General features: G+C 41.4%; 1 protein-coding gene across 6 annotated transcripts in view; it reads left to right on the top strand.

The window, feature by feature from the left end:
* Positions 1-21,194, top strand: part of LOC120551360 (protein shisa-6) — a 74,129-nt gene that overhangs the window by 35,292 nt on the left and 17,643 nt on the right. For 3 of the 6 annotated variants that reach the window (XM_039788762.1, XM_039788761.1, XM_039788759.1), the window contains exon 4: positions 15,796-15,834. The exons of the other annotated variants lie outside the window; for them this stretch is intronic. In XM_039788762.1, the coding sequence (XP_039644696.1) occupies positions 15,796-15,834 (39 nt within the window). The remainder of the gene's footprint in view (positions 1-15,795; positions 15,835-21,194) is intronic. 6 annotated transcript variants of the gene reach the window in all.

Below are 21,194 nucleotides of genomic sequence, written 5' to 3'. Positions count from 1 at the left end.
ACAAATCTACATCTACCAATAAAAATGATAAAGGTGTCATTTGTCCTGCCATATCAGGTGCAGCAGAGCTAACAGGACACTCAGGAAGATGTCAATCAATCACAGTCTGTACACTCCCACACAGTCCGTAGAAGAGGTCCAATCAGCCAGATAAACTAAAAACAACTTTGCTGGTGTTCAAAGCCTTTAGAAAATACAACTAGTAGAAAACAATCTGTCAGTTTCTCACTCAGTGAGGTAGATGAGGCACCATGAATGTTCATTCAGAGTAATTTCATTTTAATTTATACTTTTTATTGATCCCCAGAGGGGGAGACCAGCGACACTCCGGTTCCCAATCAGTAGTTGAGCATTAGGATGCATGGGTTGGTGTCCGTGGATGTCACCTCAGTCTAAGGGTCAAGCAAACAGTTTGTCACTGTTGCTCTCTCTCTCTCTCTCTCTCTCTCTCTCTCTCTCTCTCTTCTCATTGTGTACAGAGACTAGGCAAGGTCAACACAGACATATTCCTCCCAAAATACATTGGACAGTTAACACAATGACATCCAGGAGGACAGAATGTGAGTGATATTTCTAAAAGTCTCCTTTCATAAATAGCTGCTGTCTGTCCTTCATGGCTTTCTTCCCCTGGTAGGCTGATTGATTAGGATGCGCATAATCCATTATTTTGGCCTATTGATTGAGCCCAGCAATCAAAGATCAGTGTTGCAGCAGAGGTAACCGGACCCTCCTATAAGACATCTCCGTCGCACAGGCGCAAGCAAAGGTGTCAGCCGCCGGCCCACTAATCACCCTGTGCTGTGAGTAATGGCTATGAAAGCAATCACAGGGGAAATACATCATCTCTACAGACCCTCAATCTATCAACTTGACACGCTCTCATTTGACTGAAATGCATGCCAACGTGAAATATGACGCTTTGTCAAAGGCAGAGGGAGCACGTTGGCTCCAGAGCGGCAGAATGTAATAATTAAACACACCCGTAAAGACCCATTGTATTTCATCCATTGACACGTACATGTTGCACATTTCTGAGCTGTTTCCCTGGGTAAACATTTCATGCTTGGCTCCAGTGCATAATTACAATGCTTCACCAGTTTATACAGAGCTACAATATACAAACAGTCATTTTACACTTCAGTCACCTTTCAATTTGTTTCCCCACATGATATCAAAAGAGAAACAGTGGAAGAAGAAAGACATGCCTTGCTTTGCACACCATCAAAAAACTATTTGTCCGAGAGTTTGATGTGTTTGGCCCGAACGAAAGCCACAAGTGGGTGTCCTCGGCTAACCCATCCTTTTGACGGTTTGCATTATGAAGGGGAGCAGGAGACAATCTCTGGTTTTCTTTACAAATCTGGGATATTTGAAGTTGTTTGTGTTGCAGTTTTTGCTGTGCACATGTCATTTCACACAGTGGGGAACATTTCCTCTCCAACCACAGGAGTCCTCAGTCCCATCACCTTGCAATCTGCAGACTGGCCTCTTCTCAATAGTGCCTCTCCATTATGTTGCATGATGTTAATCTCAACAGGCGCCCAGAAATATTTGCACAAGGAGCCCTGGATTTGCTAGTTCAGGAGTACACTGAAGCTAGACGACAGCATAGAGTTGGAGTGAAAAACTGTAGAGGACACAGACAGACGTCCTTCCAACAAGCCCTAATGTGCCAATTTAGCAAAGCAAAATGACCAACAATGTAAAATGGGGTCATTCACCCCATAACAAATTCGTATGATGATTTATGTTTTTGTACATCCAACAAATGCAATATTTGTCATTTTGAAACAAATTGCCACTGCATCTCTGGAAATGAGTTCTATAGATTTTCCTCTCTGCTCATTCTGGGTTTCTCTCAGCGAGGTTATTACTTAATTAGATCAGAGGGAAGGCTCTGTCAGATATCTCCCCTGCCTCTGACTGAGACTCGCCCTGCCTAAGTCGCTCACACAGAATACTGATCGCTCAGGACACTTGGCACACCAATTACCTGACATCAAATCTTTAAAAAAAGGCATGAATACATTGCTATAAAACCTGTTTCTACCTTTTCTCCTTGTTGCTGTGGGTTGAGTCGCTGATTTTCAAGAATGGAATTTAAATCTTTTAAGTTTTCCTCCTTATTAGAGAATACAACAAACTTGATTTGAATTGAAATCATTCTAATTAAAAAAAAATATTATAGAAAGGAAGGATCCCCACAGCATGCAATGGGGATTTCATGCTCATGATGATGTGCAGATTATTTTTGAACAGAGTGCCTAATTTACTAACACTAGCGCAGTTTGCGCTGCGTCTGTTTATGCGAGTTCGGTAATAGCGCACGCTATTCTTCCACATTTTGCGTAGTATTTATCAACCCTGACACCCATCAGGCAATCAGCGTCTTTCTCCGCCCACTATACCGTAAATTGCGCTGTAGCAAAGCGGTACTGGTGCTATGATATGGCTGAGTGCAGACTGCGATATTCCCACTGCTGATGCTAGGACTGTTTGAAATGATCCTGATGCCAATATTTGTAATGTAGCGAGGAGTTTAACAGCTGCTGGAATGGGATGTGAACGCTGAGTGGGAGATTCAATTTCATCTTTGATTTCTTCCAGTAACTCTAATATTACATGGCTGCTTGATCTGTAACGCTAAATGATATTGTGTTCACTGACAAAGTGTGATTCTTGTGTTAAAAATATTTTCAGCCGCCAAGCCTCTCTTGCTCAAAAATTACTGTTGCCAAATTTCACCAGCGGCATAAAGGTCTACGAGGCTTCCGTTTCGGCTGGTTTGGACCTGCTTTTAAGAGGCGGAGAATTTCCCCCGCAGAATAGAGGCACGCTCTTACTGACAGTCTTTGTAAATACCACGGAATATATAATTAGGTGCACTTTGCGCTTATCCTCCCACCTTTTCGGGTGGAACTCCCACTTTCCCCACGACCCTCCCACGAACGCATATTGAAAGCGCAACTTGTCTCTTGACAATCTGCGATTTTACCCAAGTGCGCCCTGTTTGTAAATAGCCCGCATCGGTTACGTCCGTCTTTGCGACCAATTAGCGCCTGGAAACAGGCGCAAACGGCTTGATAAATCTAGCCCAGAGTGTGCTCTATGAGATTTTTTTTCACAGGAAAGTGTACAAAATTATCATCCAAATGTTATCTGTGATTTTTTTATTCATTACCTGAGCTAAAATAAAAAATGCAGAAACTATAGTACTACAGTATCACTCCCACTGGAAGTTGTGATATCAGGCCAATATCTCTGGCCAAAAGGCTCATTTGGACTTCATCAGACCACAGAAGCTTTTTCTAGCTGACTTCAGAGTCTCCCACATGTCTTCTGACAAAATGTACTGTATGTAACATGTCATGGGAGCACTTTCGACTCCTTGGCACTCTCCCACTTAACTGCAACTGGTGAAGTACATGGCCGATCCTTGTGGTAGGGTTTTTTGATCTGATGAAGCAGGACGGCGTCATTTGTCTGTGCCTTTCACATCGCTGCTGAAAAATATACGAGTTTCATGATGTGACAGCGCTATGGTTGAGGTTTGCTCAGGTTAAGGAACAAATGCGACTTGGTTAGATGTAGGGAAACATTGGGTTAGAGTTACAATTACTAAGTTACAATTACTAATTTGTTAAGGTTAAGGTACCTTTGTTGTCATGACAATAATTACTTCTTAGTTTAGGTGTGGGAACAGTCGTGGTTTAAAAAACATTGTTGCTTGTTGTTAAAGGCCAACATTTTGTTGAGCCAACCATCCTCCCTACGCACACTTTAGTGATCTATAAAGTCACATGATTCCTGTTGTAATTAGAGGGCTTTGTCACTTGAACATAAACATATGTCGTTGTGGGGCATTTGCTGAAAGGACTGCTGAATGCTTTTATTGTAAGGACAGTCATGAGTAGACATAGGTGTCTTGGTGTCCTCCCTCCCTACTCTCCTTCTTGGCTCAGTCTTTAGTCAGCTCAGGCAGATTTACAGAGGTGCCACATTCTTTCCATTTCTTAATGACTCAATTAACTGGACTCCAAGGAAGGTACGGTGCCTTGGAGGTTTTCTTGTATCCATTCCCTACATTTTTAATCACCTTTGTTCTCGATACAGCTCTACTAATACTACAATCAATAGAATACCCACAGGTGATCTCCATTTGATTAATTATGTGACCAGTTGGCTGCACCAGTGATGATTTAGCTGTCACCCCTTAAAGGGGGTGAATGAATATGCAAACATGTATTTTGTATTTTATATTTAGATCACTTTGTAGAGATCTGTTTTCACTGACATTTAACAGCCTTTTTGGTTGATCAGTGTCCAGCAAGAGTCTACGGTCATGCTAGCAGCTCTATGAGGCTTTACTGAGGCACAGCTGTTCTCTGTGCTAAATGCTAACATCATTATGCTAACATGTTGATGTTTAGCAGGTATCATCAGGAGTCATCACCTGGGTATCATGGATATCTATGCAACATTTCATGGCAATCCATTTTATAGTTATTCCAGTCTGGACTAAATAAATGGTTGAAACATGAAACCACCACAAACATGAAAACCACATTAATGGGTTCAGAAGACTCTCTGGAGATGATAATATTTTAGCTTTTGGACTCAGAGTTTTTGAATTACAGAAGTAACTTGAGAGGTATAATAATCATTAAATTGACATGTTTGACCTGTCCTGTCTCTCCCTCCTCTACTCCCTCACTGCACAAATCACCATAGCAACAAGTTCACACAGTGTGTGGCCTATGAACCTAAATGATACAGCTTACTTAGTACTGGTAATATTGGCATTGGGTTGTGCACCAAATAGCACACTGTCAACATTTTTTTGTTATAGGCACTGAATATGGTATGGTGTGTGTGTGAACTCAAAAAGCAGAAAATGGAAAAAAGAGAAAAGGATTTACTTCCCTGTGAGATCCAATCATGATGAACTATTACCATGCCTACATGTGGTGCCATAAACCTCATCCTAAGTTACAGCCCACCGAGCTCCCTTCAGTCTGATCTGGCAGGCCACGATTTAATCAAAATTGCTGTGATCAGTGCAGCCGATGTGACTATTGGCACTTTTCTCAAATGTTAATCAAGCCATATTGAATGGTGCACTATTCTCGGCAGGAAGTCCGTAGCTTGTGGCTGCTCACTAAATCTCAATGACTTCATTAACTCATTATGAGTCACAGCGTGCAGTGCCAACAGCAATTAAAACACGACAGAAACAAGCGGTGTCCTTGGGCCACTGTTCTGCTCGTAAGACTGATACGCTTTACTAGATTTAGCGGAATGATTGACATATCAATAAGTGCCGAGGTGGATTAAATGGACTCAATCAATATTCACATTTGTCTCACTTGCGACTGAAGCCAATTGTGCACACCTTGTCAAGTGCTGTCGGCTTTTGTGCTTCAGGCCGTGTGACTGCTGCTGTTGCAGCACCATATCCTGTCTGTCACATCCAAGAATATGACCTGCCTCTGACCATTTTTATTTGAATTTGTGATGCTTCAAAAAAATTTACTTTTTAACTCATAGTAAAAAATCACCAAAAGCTAATCAAAGTGGAAGTCAGTGAAAAAGATCCTAGAGGGCATGAATGGTCACCAAGATTTTCTCACTGTACAGAAAATATTCATCCAACCTTTTGTCTCTTTATTCCTTATTCAACCGGGAGGACTGAGGAGACGGAAAAATCTTAACTTTCAATGAATATGTCAGGGTTTTAATTCAACTCTCTCCTCTGTCTTTTGTAGAAACACATTTCTATTCATGAAGCCAATCCTCCGTAGTCATGACACTGCATACTTATGTTTCTTTTGTAAAACTCCAGCAATATGCTAATTAAATTGCAACTGTGGGCTTCTGTCCCCTATGCAGACTTAAAGAAGCCTTTATCTTAGCAAATGACTGGCAGTTGATTATGAAAAACCCAACATTTCTTCTTTTTTTTTCCTCCTGCGTGAAGGCAGTCCACCCACACCTTCTGCTTTTGTGCGCACTATTGTTATAGCTCCGTTGTTAATGAGTTTAGAATTAACTGGCTGTAATGACTGGAGCCCCTGCTGAGCGTGATTATGCTGTTGAATGGGGAGCTGGAGGAGTAATGTATGGATGGATGTGCACACTGTGTGCAGGTATCTCTGTCTGTCGCTCGCTGGAAAAAATACAAGCGCTGGCAGAACTGGGAGGGTCGTTTTCTTGGACGGTCACGCCTCGATGCTCGATGTTGCTGTTCAAACTGACATCAGGTGTCATCCTGTGGCCATTCATCTACTTTAGGGGATTGGTTTTTATTATTGGTTTTTGATATCAGGCAGACATCAGCTGGTAAAGCTGTGGCTTCAGTCAGCTGGAGGCCTCAGGCTTAAACTCATTCGTCACACATTTACTTGGCATTAAAACACAGATGTGGAAACATTCATTAAAGAGTAGACTGATATTTTCTTTCGGTGTGGTGTTAGTCAGTGATGTCAGGGATTACAGACTGTAGGAACAGCCCAGTTACTCTTTAGAGTCTCAGCAATTTAACCTTTACTGCTCTCCGTGATCACCTAAACTGTGTTTTAATTACAGACTGTAAAAGTAATGGATGTAGCATCCGTGATGTCACCCATTGGTTTGTGGACTGCCCTTGTGAAGAATTTGGCAATAAGGGCGTCACCATCTTGATTTTTGCAACCAGATCTGACAATTATTTGTGAGAGGTGGGAGCTGGGGAGGATGATGCAGCTAAGCCACTGTTGTTAATGGTTGCAATGGTGCTGTGCTAAGCTAAACGCTAAATGCCGTAACGTTGCCAATTTTCAACCCTTCTGAAGCGAGTCATCCAGCGGTTTAACACAGACGTCCAGGTACTGCTGCCATTCATCTGCATGTACGGCAGCACAGAAAATCTGCAAACTTTCCCTTACGTTACCAGCTATTGCTAGCGCTAGCTAGCTAGCTTGGTTGGCAGAACGCTGCAATGTCCACAGTGTTAGCAATATTAGCATTGCTAAGCCTCTGTCCTGATTGACAGGTCCTAAAGCATCCACTGCTTTATTGTCTAGTTTAAAATAAATGGGAGCATCATTTACTAAATGAACATCATTATGTATTAAAGAAGACTTGAAACTAACGATTGAGACCATAAACTCATTATGAAAATGTTTACTGAGGTAATAAATCAAGAGAGAAGTAGGCTCATTTTCTCATAGACTTCTATAGAAACAGACTTCTTTTTGGAGCCGTTGGAGTCTCCCCTGCCGGACGTTAGAGAGAATGCAGCTTTAAGGAGCTTCCGCATTGGCTTCACTTCTCAGACCCAGAAGCTCCGTTCATTTATTTTAACAGTCTATGGTTTTAATACAACCAAGCTCATGTAATACTCAATTTAGTGTTTCTATTTACATATCTCTCTGTTTCTGTCACCAGACGACTGAAAGAGCATAAAATGGTGATTGGATTGCGGCTCTTAAATGCTGCCAGGCAACCACTAATGTCTGCGCTATACTGAGTCATTAGTCACAACACTATTTTATGATTGTGAAGTCAAAATAAACATAAACACTGCAAAATGTCTGCTCCTTTTTTCTGACATTTAAAACGAGTGAGACACAAAGTGTTAGAGGCTACAGGAAGTTAGCTTATGTTTTCCGAGAGCTCACTTTTCCTCCTCCACACTTAAAACACACTGCTGTCATTTTAAGATTCATCCACTGTACTCTCAGTAATCATATTGCTAATATGTTTTTAACATATGTTATAATCCCAACCCGCTCTGTTACTTAAAAACACAGGGTTGTACAACGAACGTTGTCTTTTTGTGATACACAAGAGGGGAAAAAAGGGAGGGTTGATGTCAATTAAATTTTATTTATAGTGTCAAATCATAACAGGAGTTATCTCAGGACACTTTACAGATAGGGTAGGTCTAGGCCACACTCTATAATTTCCCACGGAATTGGGTTACTTTTAAAGTGTTGGCGCAGGTTGAATTTTTTTGTCCGCTGGTTGGGTAGCCCAGCCCACACAGACAGGATGTGCCCCACAGCCCAGCACCTGCCTCTTAGTTTACAACAAAACTAAAAAAGCTAGTTTGTGCAGCGGTGAATTGGTCTACAACTTCACAGAGATTTCTTTATTTATGATAACATACTGCATCTAATTACACAAGGCAAATTTAGCACCTATGTGAAATAACTTTAATGGGAAACTGCTTTTAATGTTGGTACACTATTTACTCTACACATTTAGGGTGTTACTTTATAGATATTACAATACATTAAGCATTTATAGTATTGCTGTTGGATTTTTAAAGCAGTGTAAGGGTTAGTGTAATAGGTTTTGGGAGGGAATTATTTTGAGTTCTGGTCTAGGTTTGGTTTAATTGGATGTTGGGCTGGTTTTGGGCTGGTTTTGATTGACAGGTTTTGCCATACAGACCTGGCAACCCTGAATGCAGTGTGGTGTGGCGTGTGGGTGTGGCAGCTTTAGAGTTGTTGAAAGGCAACTTTGATGGACCTGGGCTGAGCAATGAGATGACTAACATAGCTTATTACTACAACTTACTCTCTATAACGATGTCAAATGATGTTGTATTCAAGCTTGGCCCCCTGCTGCCTGGCTGCACCACTGAAAAAAAGCCTCCACATCGCCCGTGTACAACATCTACAACAAGTCGAGAAAGGTTAGCTGTACATCAGTGCTTGGCAAAATTGTATTAGGTACACTGTGGTAGACATGCTGGAGTTTGGGGGCTTTCACTGTGTGCCTCCTTCTGCTCTTCTGCTCTTCTTCTTCTTCTCCACCCCACCCCCGTCCTGCAGCATAATTCTCTATAATGAGCTTGTGGACAGGAGATGAGATATGATTCTTGGAATTAAAACAGCATTTTCTACTTTGATCATCCAGCAGTGTGTGAAGCACTGAAATAAGACTCTCCCCTTCTTTATCGAATCTTTGCTCGCGTTCTCCCTCTCTTAATCTTTCCCTTGCTCGCTTGCCCTACTCTATCTGAGCTTGGGGGATTGCAGTATGAGATGGAGTTAATGAAGAAAGCTTTTTTTTCTCCCCTACAAAAAGACTGGTAAACTCTGGCAACTTTATACTCGTTCTTTGTTAATCGCGTCACGATCGGCTTTCATGCTTTACAATCCCAACCCCTGAACCAGTTAAGCATAAATATTTAACATCATTATTTTCAAGCCCCTGAGAATATGTCTTAAACAACTGCATAAGCACCAACACAAACGAATCCAAACTATTTTTTGCTCCTAAAGTTGGCCGAGCAGCTTCAGCCTTTCTTCGTGAAACAATCCCAACATCATCCCCTTTTATTACTTTCCACTACACGCCATCTTATTTGACCTCACTTACAAGCCAAACAGCAGTCACACGGCCCCTCGCTCTCATGTGCACACGAGCGCTCACACTTAGAAGTGGCCTTGTCTTCGTTAACTGCGAGGGAGATGCAACATTGTCAAAGAGCCATTTAAGATGCTATCATCTAATATGGAGGCTGACGTGGGCTGCTGCTGGCAGCGTGGTTATGTAAGCTGCTTTCTCAGGGACTGATAGCGATCCAACACACCCAGCAGGGGAGTGTTAGTGTGTGTGTGTGTGTGTGTGTCGGTTGGGGGTGAAACAAATCACACATCCAGTACACTACATAATATTGCACCCAGTGTTTTGCCACAGGTACAGAGAGACACTCTTTCGTGCCAATTGATTTGTTAATATGCTAATGTACCGTGATTAGCAAAGCAAGAAACGGAGTGCGTCTTCGCTCAGTGAGGTGTTGATTGAAAGAAATCAACAACCGGGCTGGTAGATGACAAAGAAATGCACTTTGTTTTTTTAAACGTTGAACTCTTTATTGTAATTACAGTCCAAAGCAGATACTTTGGGGATAGGTTGTGATTTTTTCAAGTAAATCCTAATACAATACTAACATGTCATATCTACATTAAAAGAGTCCTCTCCATACTGGTCATGAAGCAATATCTCTGTATAGCGACAGCAGCCACATATTGTGGGTATTTTCCAGTGTTAGTCTTTTTTAGTACAACGTTCGCTGTTTGTGTTCCCCGTATTCCCACGCTGAGCCACAACAGAGGGTTACTTCCTGGTAGTCCTTAGTGCGAGGACAAAACACTTAACGTTACATGTGCTTGTTGTTATTTTTTGTATCATTTCTATCAGTTAGAATAAAATACTCGCCAAAGTAAACGCTGAGCGATTCTGTGTCGGAACATAGCAACATCGCTACTCTAAGACCACCAGAGAGGGAAACACAATCAGACTGGGTGCATCTAGCCAACGGTTTAGCCAGATAATCTAAATCACTTTATTTGGAGGTAAAACCTAAAGCGAGCACTCTCAAAATGGTGGCAAGAATCCCTCCTGTGCACAACCTGGGGCCACGTAGCGCACAAGTTGTGAACACAACGATGACATAATCCCTTTTTGAACGGAAATGGTGAAAGTGTTAGCAAACAGCTTCTTACTTACACCAGCAGTTACAGTTTGTGTTTGTGTCCACCTGATGAATGTCAGTCCAAGATTCTCTGTCTTTCAGCTGTTTTTGGTCTCTAATAGCTCCTGCTGGAATCTCTGTCTCTTTAGCTGCTGAATGCAATCAGGGTTGCCAGGTCTGACAAAACTAGCCCAATGGGCAATCAAAACAAGCCCAACACCAGAACTCAAAATATTCCCCTGCCAAAACTTATTACACCAACCCTTACACTGATTTTAAAGTCCAACAGCATTGCTATAATTGCTTAATGTATTGTAAAAGCTACAAAGTAACACCATACATGTTTATTGTACCAACATTAAAAGCAGTTTCCCATTAAAGTTATTTCACCCAGGATAGGTACTAAACTTGCCTTGTGTAATTAGATGCAGTATGTTATCATAAATAAATAAATCTCTGTTAGGTTGTAGACCAATTCACTGCTGGACAAACTGGCCTGTTTTGTTGTAAACTGTGTACTAGTCCAGTTGCTGCCTTGGCTAGAGAGGCAGGTGATGGGCAGCGGGGCATATCTAGTCTGTGTGGGTCTGGGCTACCCAACCACAGGACAAAAAATTCGACCCACGGCAACACTTTAAAAGTCTGCGGGAAAACCACGGACCTGGCAACCCTGAGTGACTTATAGAGATCTTTTTTTGATCGCTAAGAGTGTTGAGAGCGAACCAGATGAAGAAATATGTGGCTCAAAGAATATTAATTTAGACTCAGGGTTGAATTAAAAACCCAGAATAATGTTCAATGACGACATTATCACTTTTTATCTCGCTACTTAAAGGACACAGTATTTCAAGCATTGGAACTGAACGTCCAATATGGGGGTAATTCCCAGGGTACTGGGTTGTTTTTTGTTCCCGTTCTGGCTTCATTTTTAGTGATGACGCTGTGTTGTCAGATCTCTGCAATGAACTTGATTACTACTGAGAGAAATGATAGAAAACTACAAAAACAAGACCCAAGCTGTAATAAACTGGACGTATCATTTAAATCATACAATCATCAAAATCTTACTCCTCAGATTGTGCAGCAGTAAGGCAGTAAAGTATGCTAACAGCAGCTTTGCATGCTACATTAAAAGCTCAGAGTTGGCACATTACAATGATACATTTGTGCTGATAAATTCATGAGCAGTTTTTTTGAATGCGGTTTCAGCTTCCAGGCTCATGAGCTGAATGGTGACATTAGCAAACATGGTTTATGAGAAATTACATATGCTACAATATGTGTTAATATGAAATGCAAGAGTATGTGAAGTCTTACAGTCATAAAAAAGCATTTAGCTTTATTGAGACATTCATCACAGCATGGCAGCAGCCCCTGGAGTCACTGTTCCCAATGTGTAGCCTGAAAAAACTGAAATGCCCATTACTATCAATGAAACTCACAGCTATGATGGCTACATGAAGTTTGAGCAAAAAATAAATTTAGCTTTCTGTATTTTGTAAATTACATACAGTACTGATCAATAAAGATCAGAGTAGGACCAAAAAGTTTTTGGCCGCACATAAATTCCTACCAGAGTTTGTGTTGCCCTCAGTTCTTTTTGCTGAAAGTTGTTGAAAAGAAATCCTCTTACCTTGGCTTTGTGTATATTGTGAACACATGACACGTTTGCGGCTGACATTTTGTGGGCTGAGTCCACATCATTGATTTCAGGAGATAGCCCTGCTGATATGTCAAGGCCAGCCGAGGTAAGGGCGGCTGGAAATGCAGCGGAGCCTTGTAGAACCAGTTATCTTGAGCTGAAAACCTGAGCAAACATTGTTAAGTGCTGATGGTGGGCATGCTGGCCCTGGGAGGGAGGTCTCCTCAGTGCACCGACTCCTCTGCAGCTTTTCACTCCAAGTTGTCTTTCCCCTCAGGGATGCTGTCCCAGCCAACACCACTCCTGCTCACTGTATGTAGGTGTAGCAGTTGACTGTAAAACACAATCTTATTCCAATTAAGGAGCATAACCAATGCTGTTTACACTTGAGCTGCCAACTACGTTTGTCTTTTGTAGCCCTGCTTTAAGTGTCATTTGCAAACATTTCATCTCTCGACTGACAGTCAGTTTTAAACCTTTTGATTCCCCTCCTCTCCCTGCAGTGCAAGAAAATGACGCTGTGAAATGAGACGATTGTTTTCTTGTGCAGCGCTAAAGGAAATGCTGAATCTTCCTGTAGCATTCTTCAACCTTACAAGTTTCTGCTGACTGAAATACTGTACATATCGTAAATACACCGCATGATGTTGAGTCGGGAGAACTGTAACTAATGTCTGGGCATCAAGGTAACCACGCGGGAACACTCAGGCCGGTAAACTGATGTGTGAAAGACCACACATGGATGAGTTTGGTCTTTTGCAGCTTATATAGCAGGATCACTAACACATGAAGTACATGCATTACCACAACCAATGCAAATAAAATACAACTACTCAAGCTGAAGGTTTAGCTCATCCACAGATTTCCCCAAGCCTTAAGCCTGTATAGTTGGGTTCACTGAGTCCACCATCTCTCTCCCTACCCCCACCCCCCAGCAGACATACGGACCAAACAAAAGATGCAGGAGATGACAGAGTGTGTCCTCTGGGGGAAAACATTCTGCAGCCATCAATATGTCAGCCTTGCATTACAGCCTGATGGATTTATCAAGCCATCGATAAATTATTGACTGGAATAACACTCAAGGTTATCTCGTAGGAATCTCCAGTAACAGAGTACAGTAAGAGCTTACTGTCAGTGGTCTCTGCTGTTCCTCTGCTGTGATGCGTTCACTGCCTCGTGAGGGCACAATGAGCAGAATACATCGCATGCGGGGGAGCTACCATTTTAAAATAAAAAATGTAATGATTCATTGCTTTTTTTTAGCAAAATAATCCCAAAGTCTTTTAGAGATTTAACAACTGGTAAATACATTAAAGTGCTCATATTATGCATTTGGGTGTTTTCCCTTTCCTTTATTGTGTTATATATCATTTTTGTGCATGTAATACAGTCCTTCCAGAAAAATTCGTTTTTCTTTGCGTTTTTTTGTGATTGTTGTGGGCAAAAATCCTTGATTATGCGGCATGTTTTCTTAAAAAATGCGATGGAATATGCGGGATATTTATGCAGTTTTATGCAATGAAATTGCAGGAACTTGCAAAAATTGCAGGAACTTGCGAAAACTGCGGTTTGATGAAAAAGAGAAAAAAAAAGTGATTCCCCCAACACCCTGCTTTTCGATTATGTTCACGTCGCGTAATTACATCACTTCATAACGTTCCCATGGCAACAAGGGAAAATGGCTGCTCTTGTGTGAAGTAAACGCAAAATTTTTCAACTTTCTGCTAAGAATATATGTGACTTTTTTGCAACGAAAATGCGGAGATTATGAAATCATGCAAGCCCGGCATATTTTGCGTGGAAATTAGCAATTTATGCGTATTTGAAAAAATGCAGCCCCTGCATAAATATGCAGACTTTGGCTGATTATGCATTGAATTATGCGATCGCATAATTGCGTTTTTCTGGAGGGACTGGTAATAGGCTTCCAAAGTGAAATAGCCCAAAGTCCACCCAAAGGGACTTACCATCTTCCAGAGAAAATACTGCTCCAAACAGCTCTATTGTAGTCCAGCCTTTACTTCCGTGACGAATATGCGTCACTTTGTAACACCAAGTAATGCTCGCCTAGCTGCTAGCGTGGCACGCCCTCATACTTCTGACTGGCTAGTAGTCCTTACCTAGGTACTGAGCATGTGTGACTCCCAACAAAGATGGAATAGAAGTGAGAAGTGAGATGCCTCACTCTGTAGCTAAAACAGAGAGCTCAACACACCGGGTGAAAAGAGGAGCTGCAGCAATATGCAGTGCAACAAAAATATGGTGTTTTTTGAAAATTAAGAATGTAAACCTATTCTAATATAACCTCTAAATACAATTATGAACCTGAAAATGAGGATTATATGAGCACTTTAAGATAATAAATACATTCACACATCAAATACATGACACATATTACAGTTATTTTATATTTTACTCATTTTAAAAGTAATTACAACTTTAAATTATTTTTTTTTGCAATGACGATACAACTTGTAACAGAGGAAGGCTGGAATATGCAACACAAAGAGAGAGGGAGGGGCAAAGCCTGACATCAAGCATCATTTATCCTGGAAATGTACTCCTGTTGATCCAGACCATACATTGCCCCCAACAGCACCTAATGTCAGAATATCTATCTAAAGTTTAGCTAACAATAGCCTCTTTAGACTATTGGTCATACCGGACCAAGTAAGGTTGTAGCTGCAAATGCACTGAGTGTATTGAACTGAGCCAGAGTGTGTTTTATTGCTTAGGAATTTAATGCTTTAATTGAAAATAAAGATATAACTGAAAATATGTGCGAGATGTGCTGTTTGCATATTTCTCTCACAGGGGGTTTCATGTAAACCTCCTGCTGCTATCACTGTGCTGATATGGAACAATATGCACTATCAGTGTATCTACAGCAGCACTCCCACCCCTTATCATGACGCCAAACAATAAGGCTTTATGCGGTCAGTGGGTTTAAGGTCAGATGTGGTTTGCACATGGTTCCGAGCCGGGGAACACATCCCTGTGGCTCTGTGTCGCTGTGTGGGAGGCAGCAGCCGTGAGAAGCTGATGGTAAATCGATAGTGATGGATCAAAGTGCCGCATGGCTGGAGCCCTGCGCTGTCAGGCTGCGGGAACAACGCCGACTTTTTACCCCTCCTCCCTTCTTCTCATTATCCTCTCCTCCTACTCCAATTCTCTCTTTTTATCTTCAAATTCCAACTCCTTTCTCTTACCCCACTCTTGGTAACATTTTACGTGTGTGTGTGTGTATAAGTGTGTGTGTGTGTAAGAGAGAGAGAGAGAGGTGATTTGATGCCTTGTGTCATGGTGTCAGGTAGCATCAGCCAGTAGTTGATGGGAAGATAACATTTAACACCATCAATATCCAAACACTAAAGTTGTACTCATTTCCAGCAGCCTCCTGCACTACGTTTCCACATATCTGTTGCTGTAACATGGGCAATATTTGATTGACTACAGAGATGTTATTCATATAATGATGTTGTCGAATGTTTGTGTGTCACAATTTCCCTATGTTCACGAAAAGGGTCAGTTTCACTTATAGCCCAGATAGGTGTTGTCACTTTAACCCTGTCCTTGCTTTTCAGTGCAAATACATTAACTGCCAGTTGTTCAATGTGACTGTATTTTTTTGTCTATTACAACAGCACAATTTAATAAATAACCACTTGATTCTGTTTTTCAGGAGATAACCATTGGCCAGTCCGCTCACAGAGTCACCATGGTAGGGATGGCTGTTTTTTGTTAAAGGGTCAAAGTTGCCTCTAAACACTTCTTAATGGTTTCTGTATTTCTCTTATGAACCTGTTAAGGAATAAAATTGGTGGTCTGAAGTACCATCTGATCAGTGTTTGGAGGCAGCTTACACCTGGAGTGTTACCTGTAGTGCAGTGCCTTTCCCTTGAACTACTGTATATGTATGTATATTTCTAACCTGTGTATTCCCCCCCGACATGTAGCTCTCCTGTCCGTGTGTTGAGTAATGTGTGCAGCCTATGTTCGCTGATTCTAGGGGTGTAACGGTATACAACATTCACAGTTTGGTAAAGAAAAATAAAAATAAATGATTAAGACAAGTGTAGCAGGTTTATAATGAACTTACACTTATTGGCTTCAGATGACAGAGTTGATACACTCTAGTGTTTGCTCAGTATGCTTGTTTACATAGCAGGCACAACAGACTGACTAAAATGCATGTAATATAATATAACATGTATCCCTGTGATGGACAAATAGTTTAGGCTAGCATGCTTGTTTCTGTTTCCACAGACGCAATGTTCCACACACACACACACACACACACACACACACACGCACGCACACACACACACACACACACACCGTTACACCCCTATCTGGTACTGTTCAAATCAATGGTGTGGTGATGTGGGCTCGCCTTCAAGGAAACATTGTAAAGAGGAGATTTCAATTGTACAATAGTTTTTAACTTCATGTAAAAATTCCATTCTATGAGTAGAGTCTGGGCCTAATTAATGTTACAACTCACCAAACTAGGACATAAACAAAAATATTCTGTACCTCTTGATGTTTGTTGCAGCTGGCCCACATTGTTGTTTTTCTCATTGTGCTGTGCCTTTAAACCAAACTGGTCCCATTTCACTCCTCTGTTCTAATTCCTGCTCTTTGAAATGTATGTTTTGAATTGTTTCACTGAAGCTTTTTTTCTGTGTTGGCCGAAATGAATGTCCTAACCTCTATGGTGTGCGTGGTCTTCGACTCTGTCCGTCTCAGTGGAGAGGAGGGCTGGTCTATAAAGGCATGGATAAAGGCAGTTTTGATGATGTTACTTCTTTTATTTTAAGAAGACATCAGATAAATCTGTGCTTATCCTTGCTTAAGATATACGGACCCTCCTCTTCCTCCTCTACCTCTTCCTCGCCCTCCGCCTCCTCTCAAAGGAAGTCTGCTTTTCAACAGCCCGCAAATGGAGTCGGCTGGTATGTCAATCAACTGTTGAGAGAAATGGCTTTTTTATTCCTTCGATGTCATGCTGTAATACTGTTTGATTTTCTGGAAAGATTATTACCTTTAAACCCAGCGAATCACATGAGCTTTGAGAGCACAGGGTGAAAGCAGATGAGCGTCATAGGAACATCATGAAGCACTACTTCAATAAAATGGATCTCTTATTGCCTTTTACCACACAAGGTCACAATAGTCCATGCTGGGTTCACTGTCTATCACATTTCAAAATGAACTGGATATGAAGTCCATCTCAACCTCCTGCCCTTTCCTATCCCAGCTCGGTCTATCATGGCACATTTGTCAAGCTGCAGAGGCAGCGACGTGTCAAGTGACTGCTTGGCCTTTGGTGCCCTGGGGGTGATTGTGAGTTATGGGATAAAGAGTGATACTTAGATACAGAAACCGTCTGGACTGGTGTGTTATTGCACTTGGAAGAACACAGGGACTTTGCAATCTGCAGCTCTAGTGACTCTCATTAACAGAGTTATCTATGAATGCATAATGATTATGATAATAATGATGATAATCAGTGTAGCTATTCATTTCAACCAATTCAAAACATGTGTTAATTGGTTTTCACTCATTAGCAGACATGAGATGTAGATTGTTAACCGACATGCACAGCTATTTAGAACTTTGCAGACTTTACGTATACAAATGGTTTTAGCTGCAATACAAAACAATATATCAGTCTTTTTGCGTTTGTTAATATTTCAGTATTTGTTGATAGTGTTTCCCAGAGTGCTTTATCTTTCCCTGCAGTCCTGCTGAATGTAATGCACCTTCTGTTCCTTTCATGACACAGAAATACAAGCAATAGCCATTTTCACTTTTAGGCTATTTGTTATTTTACATGCACATGGAATTGGGATTTGGATTTGGAAAAGCTGCAAATCTACAATATTTTTACATGGACATTGCCTTTGGATAACGTGAAAGATTTAGTGAGGAGCCTCCGGAGCAGTTCCTCTCAGCTCGACAGAGATGAATTCAGCTTTAAATAAACTGTGATGACCTCACACTTGTTTTAGGAGCTTTCGAAAGACACAACTTTCTTGTCTGAGAGCAGATGGATTTGGTAGCGAGGAACTTGTCAAACTACAGTATGATGAGGTTCTGGATATCAGTAGCTGAGGTGGAGTGACACACAAGCAACTGTATGTAGGATATGAACATATATGGTACAAATAAAGACCCTGGCATGAATGAACACAAAGACTGCACACATTCTCACAAATTCTTTTGTTTCTACAAACAAAAACAATTTTATCTGAATCATTTAAAAGATTCTATAACAACATGAAACTGTGATTTTGAGGAGCCAGACAATATGCTATATATGAGTTCAGAATGTGGAAATGTCTTGCAGTTGCACAATGTCCAATGTTGGAGCTGGAGCTGAGTAGTTTCTTAATCCTGTCTTCTGTTTTCACTGCACATTCAAATTTAAATTTCTGTGCATGCAAGTATTGACTCTTGAGAAGTATTTCATTTGATATTATTATTATATTATTTGATACAGTTGTGTGTGTATAGATAAATGCAGTGTTGCCAGAGCAGGCTGTACAAGGTTTACAATGTTACAAAGTGCTGTTTCACATTTGTTGATGGAGTTTGAGTTTCTGTGGGTGCCGTTCTTTTGGTTGTCATGGCAGCCACTGTTAATCATCAACTGCCCAATTCATTTTACTTTTGTCAAACAAGTTACCATTGCACTAGCTTCTCATTTCTAACTGCGACAAGACAGACTTTTATAATGTAAAGGAGACATTTATTTAAAGATATAAGTTAAGCTTTTTGCCAGGTAAATCCCTGTTTTAGCTTGAGTCCAAACTGACTCACAGTAGCCAGTCAGTTAAGAATCAGAGCTGAATGCTAAAATTAGCAGAGCTAGAAATACTTTAAATATGACTTATAACTATTATCACCAGTGCTGCAATTGGGTTAGAGTTAATGGGGATTTTCGATATTTTTTCAACATGGACCCTATTATCTCATGCATTGGTGTCTAAGTGACTAATGTGAAGAAAAATTGGTCCAGTATTAAGCGAGAACACTGTAACCGGCAGCCATGAAGCAGGCTGCAATGTAACCCTATAGGACAAATGTGTCAGTGTACTTCTACCAAAAAACTGTTTTTGCCACTGACAGGCTGAGATTGTTATTAAAAGTGTCTCTCCACATTATAGAAAGATGGTGAAGTTTCCATTATCCTGCCATGCTTTCCTGTGTAACTAACCGATGCCAGGTCAACACAATAACTTCAGCTAATAGCATTAGCTTACCTCTGCTCTGTCTGCATTTTTAGCTGTAGCACAACTTGCCTCAACTTCAGCCTGTCCCTATCCAAAGATAACGTCTATGAAAGCTGCACCACAAATGGAACATATTGGAAATGCGCAATTGAAAATCTTTTACATAAAACCAAGCTACAATGTCTGTACTCCAAAACAACAAACTCCCCGGATCTCCTCTGTCCCCACTAGCAAGTCACCTGGCAAGATTTCAGAAGCAGATTCCATCTTCCTATAATGTAGTCAGACACTTCTCAGAGGCTGTCAGTGGCAAAAACAGCACTTTTAGTCTGACGGTGCACATTTGTCCTATAGGGTTACATTGCAGCCTGCTTCACGGCTGCTGGTTACAGCGTTACAGTGTTCTCGCTCATGCTGGACCAATTTCAATTTTTTTTTGCTGTGGCTCAGGTGGTAGAGCAGTTGTCTGCTAATCGGAAGGTCGGTGGTTCGATCCCTGGCCCTGCATACCATGTCAAAGTGTTCTCGGGCAAGAAACTGAACCCCAAATTGTGAATTGGTGTGTGAATGTGTGTAAAGGTTTACTTGATAAGCTGGTTGCACCTTGTACGGCAGCCTTGGCCACCAGTGTATAAATGTGTGTGTGTGTGTGTGTGTGAATGGTTATTAGTTCCTGTATGTAAAAGCGCTTTGAGTACTCGTTAAGACTGAAAAAGCATTATATAAATGCAGTTTGTTTACATTTACATTAGTCAATTAGACATGAATTCATGGGAAAATAGGGTCCAGGTTGAATGAAAAATACCCAAATTCTCCTTAAAGCCTCAAGCTCTGCCAGTGAAATCAATGCGGAGGTTGGCGCTTCTGTCTAGGGGCCTAAAGCTTTGTCCACTACTAACCGAGTGAGGTTGGGCTATTATGGCAGTTAACATTTAGCGATTAAATGTGAACACTTTTGTCAGTTGTTAAATGTCAAGCCCATGGTGGCTTCCCTTTCCTCTGCTTCCTGTGCTGTGAGAGGAGGGCAGGGATGTGCTGGTAGCACCGGGCTGTCAACAGAGCCAATAGGACAGAGATATCCGCATTCATTTCTGTCACACACATGCACAGTGCACTCTGGACCCCCATCACCTCCACCCCCACCACCCCCTCCTCTGGGCCTTTCAGAACTCCAGTGGCTCCACTTGGCAGGGCTAATGGGATGGCAGGGCTGTGGGTTTTAGAGAGCAGCAGAGAGCTAAGGACAGCTCTCTAATAGATCTGAGGTTGGGGGAGTGAGGGGGAGTGCTGCCTTGTGATCACTGGCCCATGTTTCTCTCCTCTTTTCATCCCACTGCCCCACCACAGCCTCCTTTTTCATACTTTTCCTTCTCTTATCTGCTGTCTGTGTCAGTTTATCCTGCGTCCACTGTTTTTCTGCCCCCCCACCCTCTATGCTGTTGAGAGATAGCAAGCCTTTAGGGTTTCCATTAAGTTGTGCCTGTCTGTCTGTATTGTCAGTGTTTTGTAGTCTGTCTGTGTCCACCATGGTTTCTACCATGTCTACTTACAGCTTGCTAGCTCACATCTGGTGCATAAAGCATACGCTGCTGCAGGGTTTTCTTCTTTCTTATCAAATTCTTTTAAAAGTAAAAGTATGAAGCTCAAGTTACATATCACCCCCTCCGATTTTAGGAAATAAATTGTGTATAGTAAGTACACATTGGTGACAAATGAAAGGGAACACCAACATAAAGTGTCTTAATGTCAGAATTGTGCATCCAACTGATTTAGTCATTTTCTGTAACTGCCAATCCGACAAGCATGCAGTGATTGGCCAAGTGCACAGGTGATGATGGTGGTG

The sequence above is a fragment of the Perca fluviatilis genome, chromosome 21 (genome assembly GCF_010015445.1).
Source record: "Perca fluviatilis chromosome 21, GENO_Pfluv_1.0, whole genome shotgun sequence".
NCBI lineage: Eukaryota > Metazoa > Chordata > Actinopteri > Perciformes > Percidae > Perca > Perca fluviatilis.
This window is presented reverse-complemented; position numbering and strand designations above follow the sequence as displayed.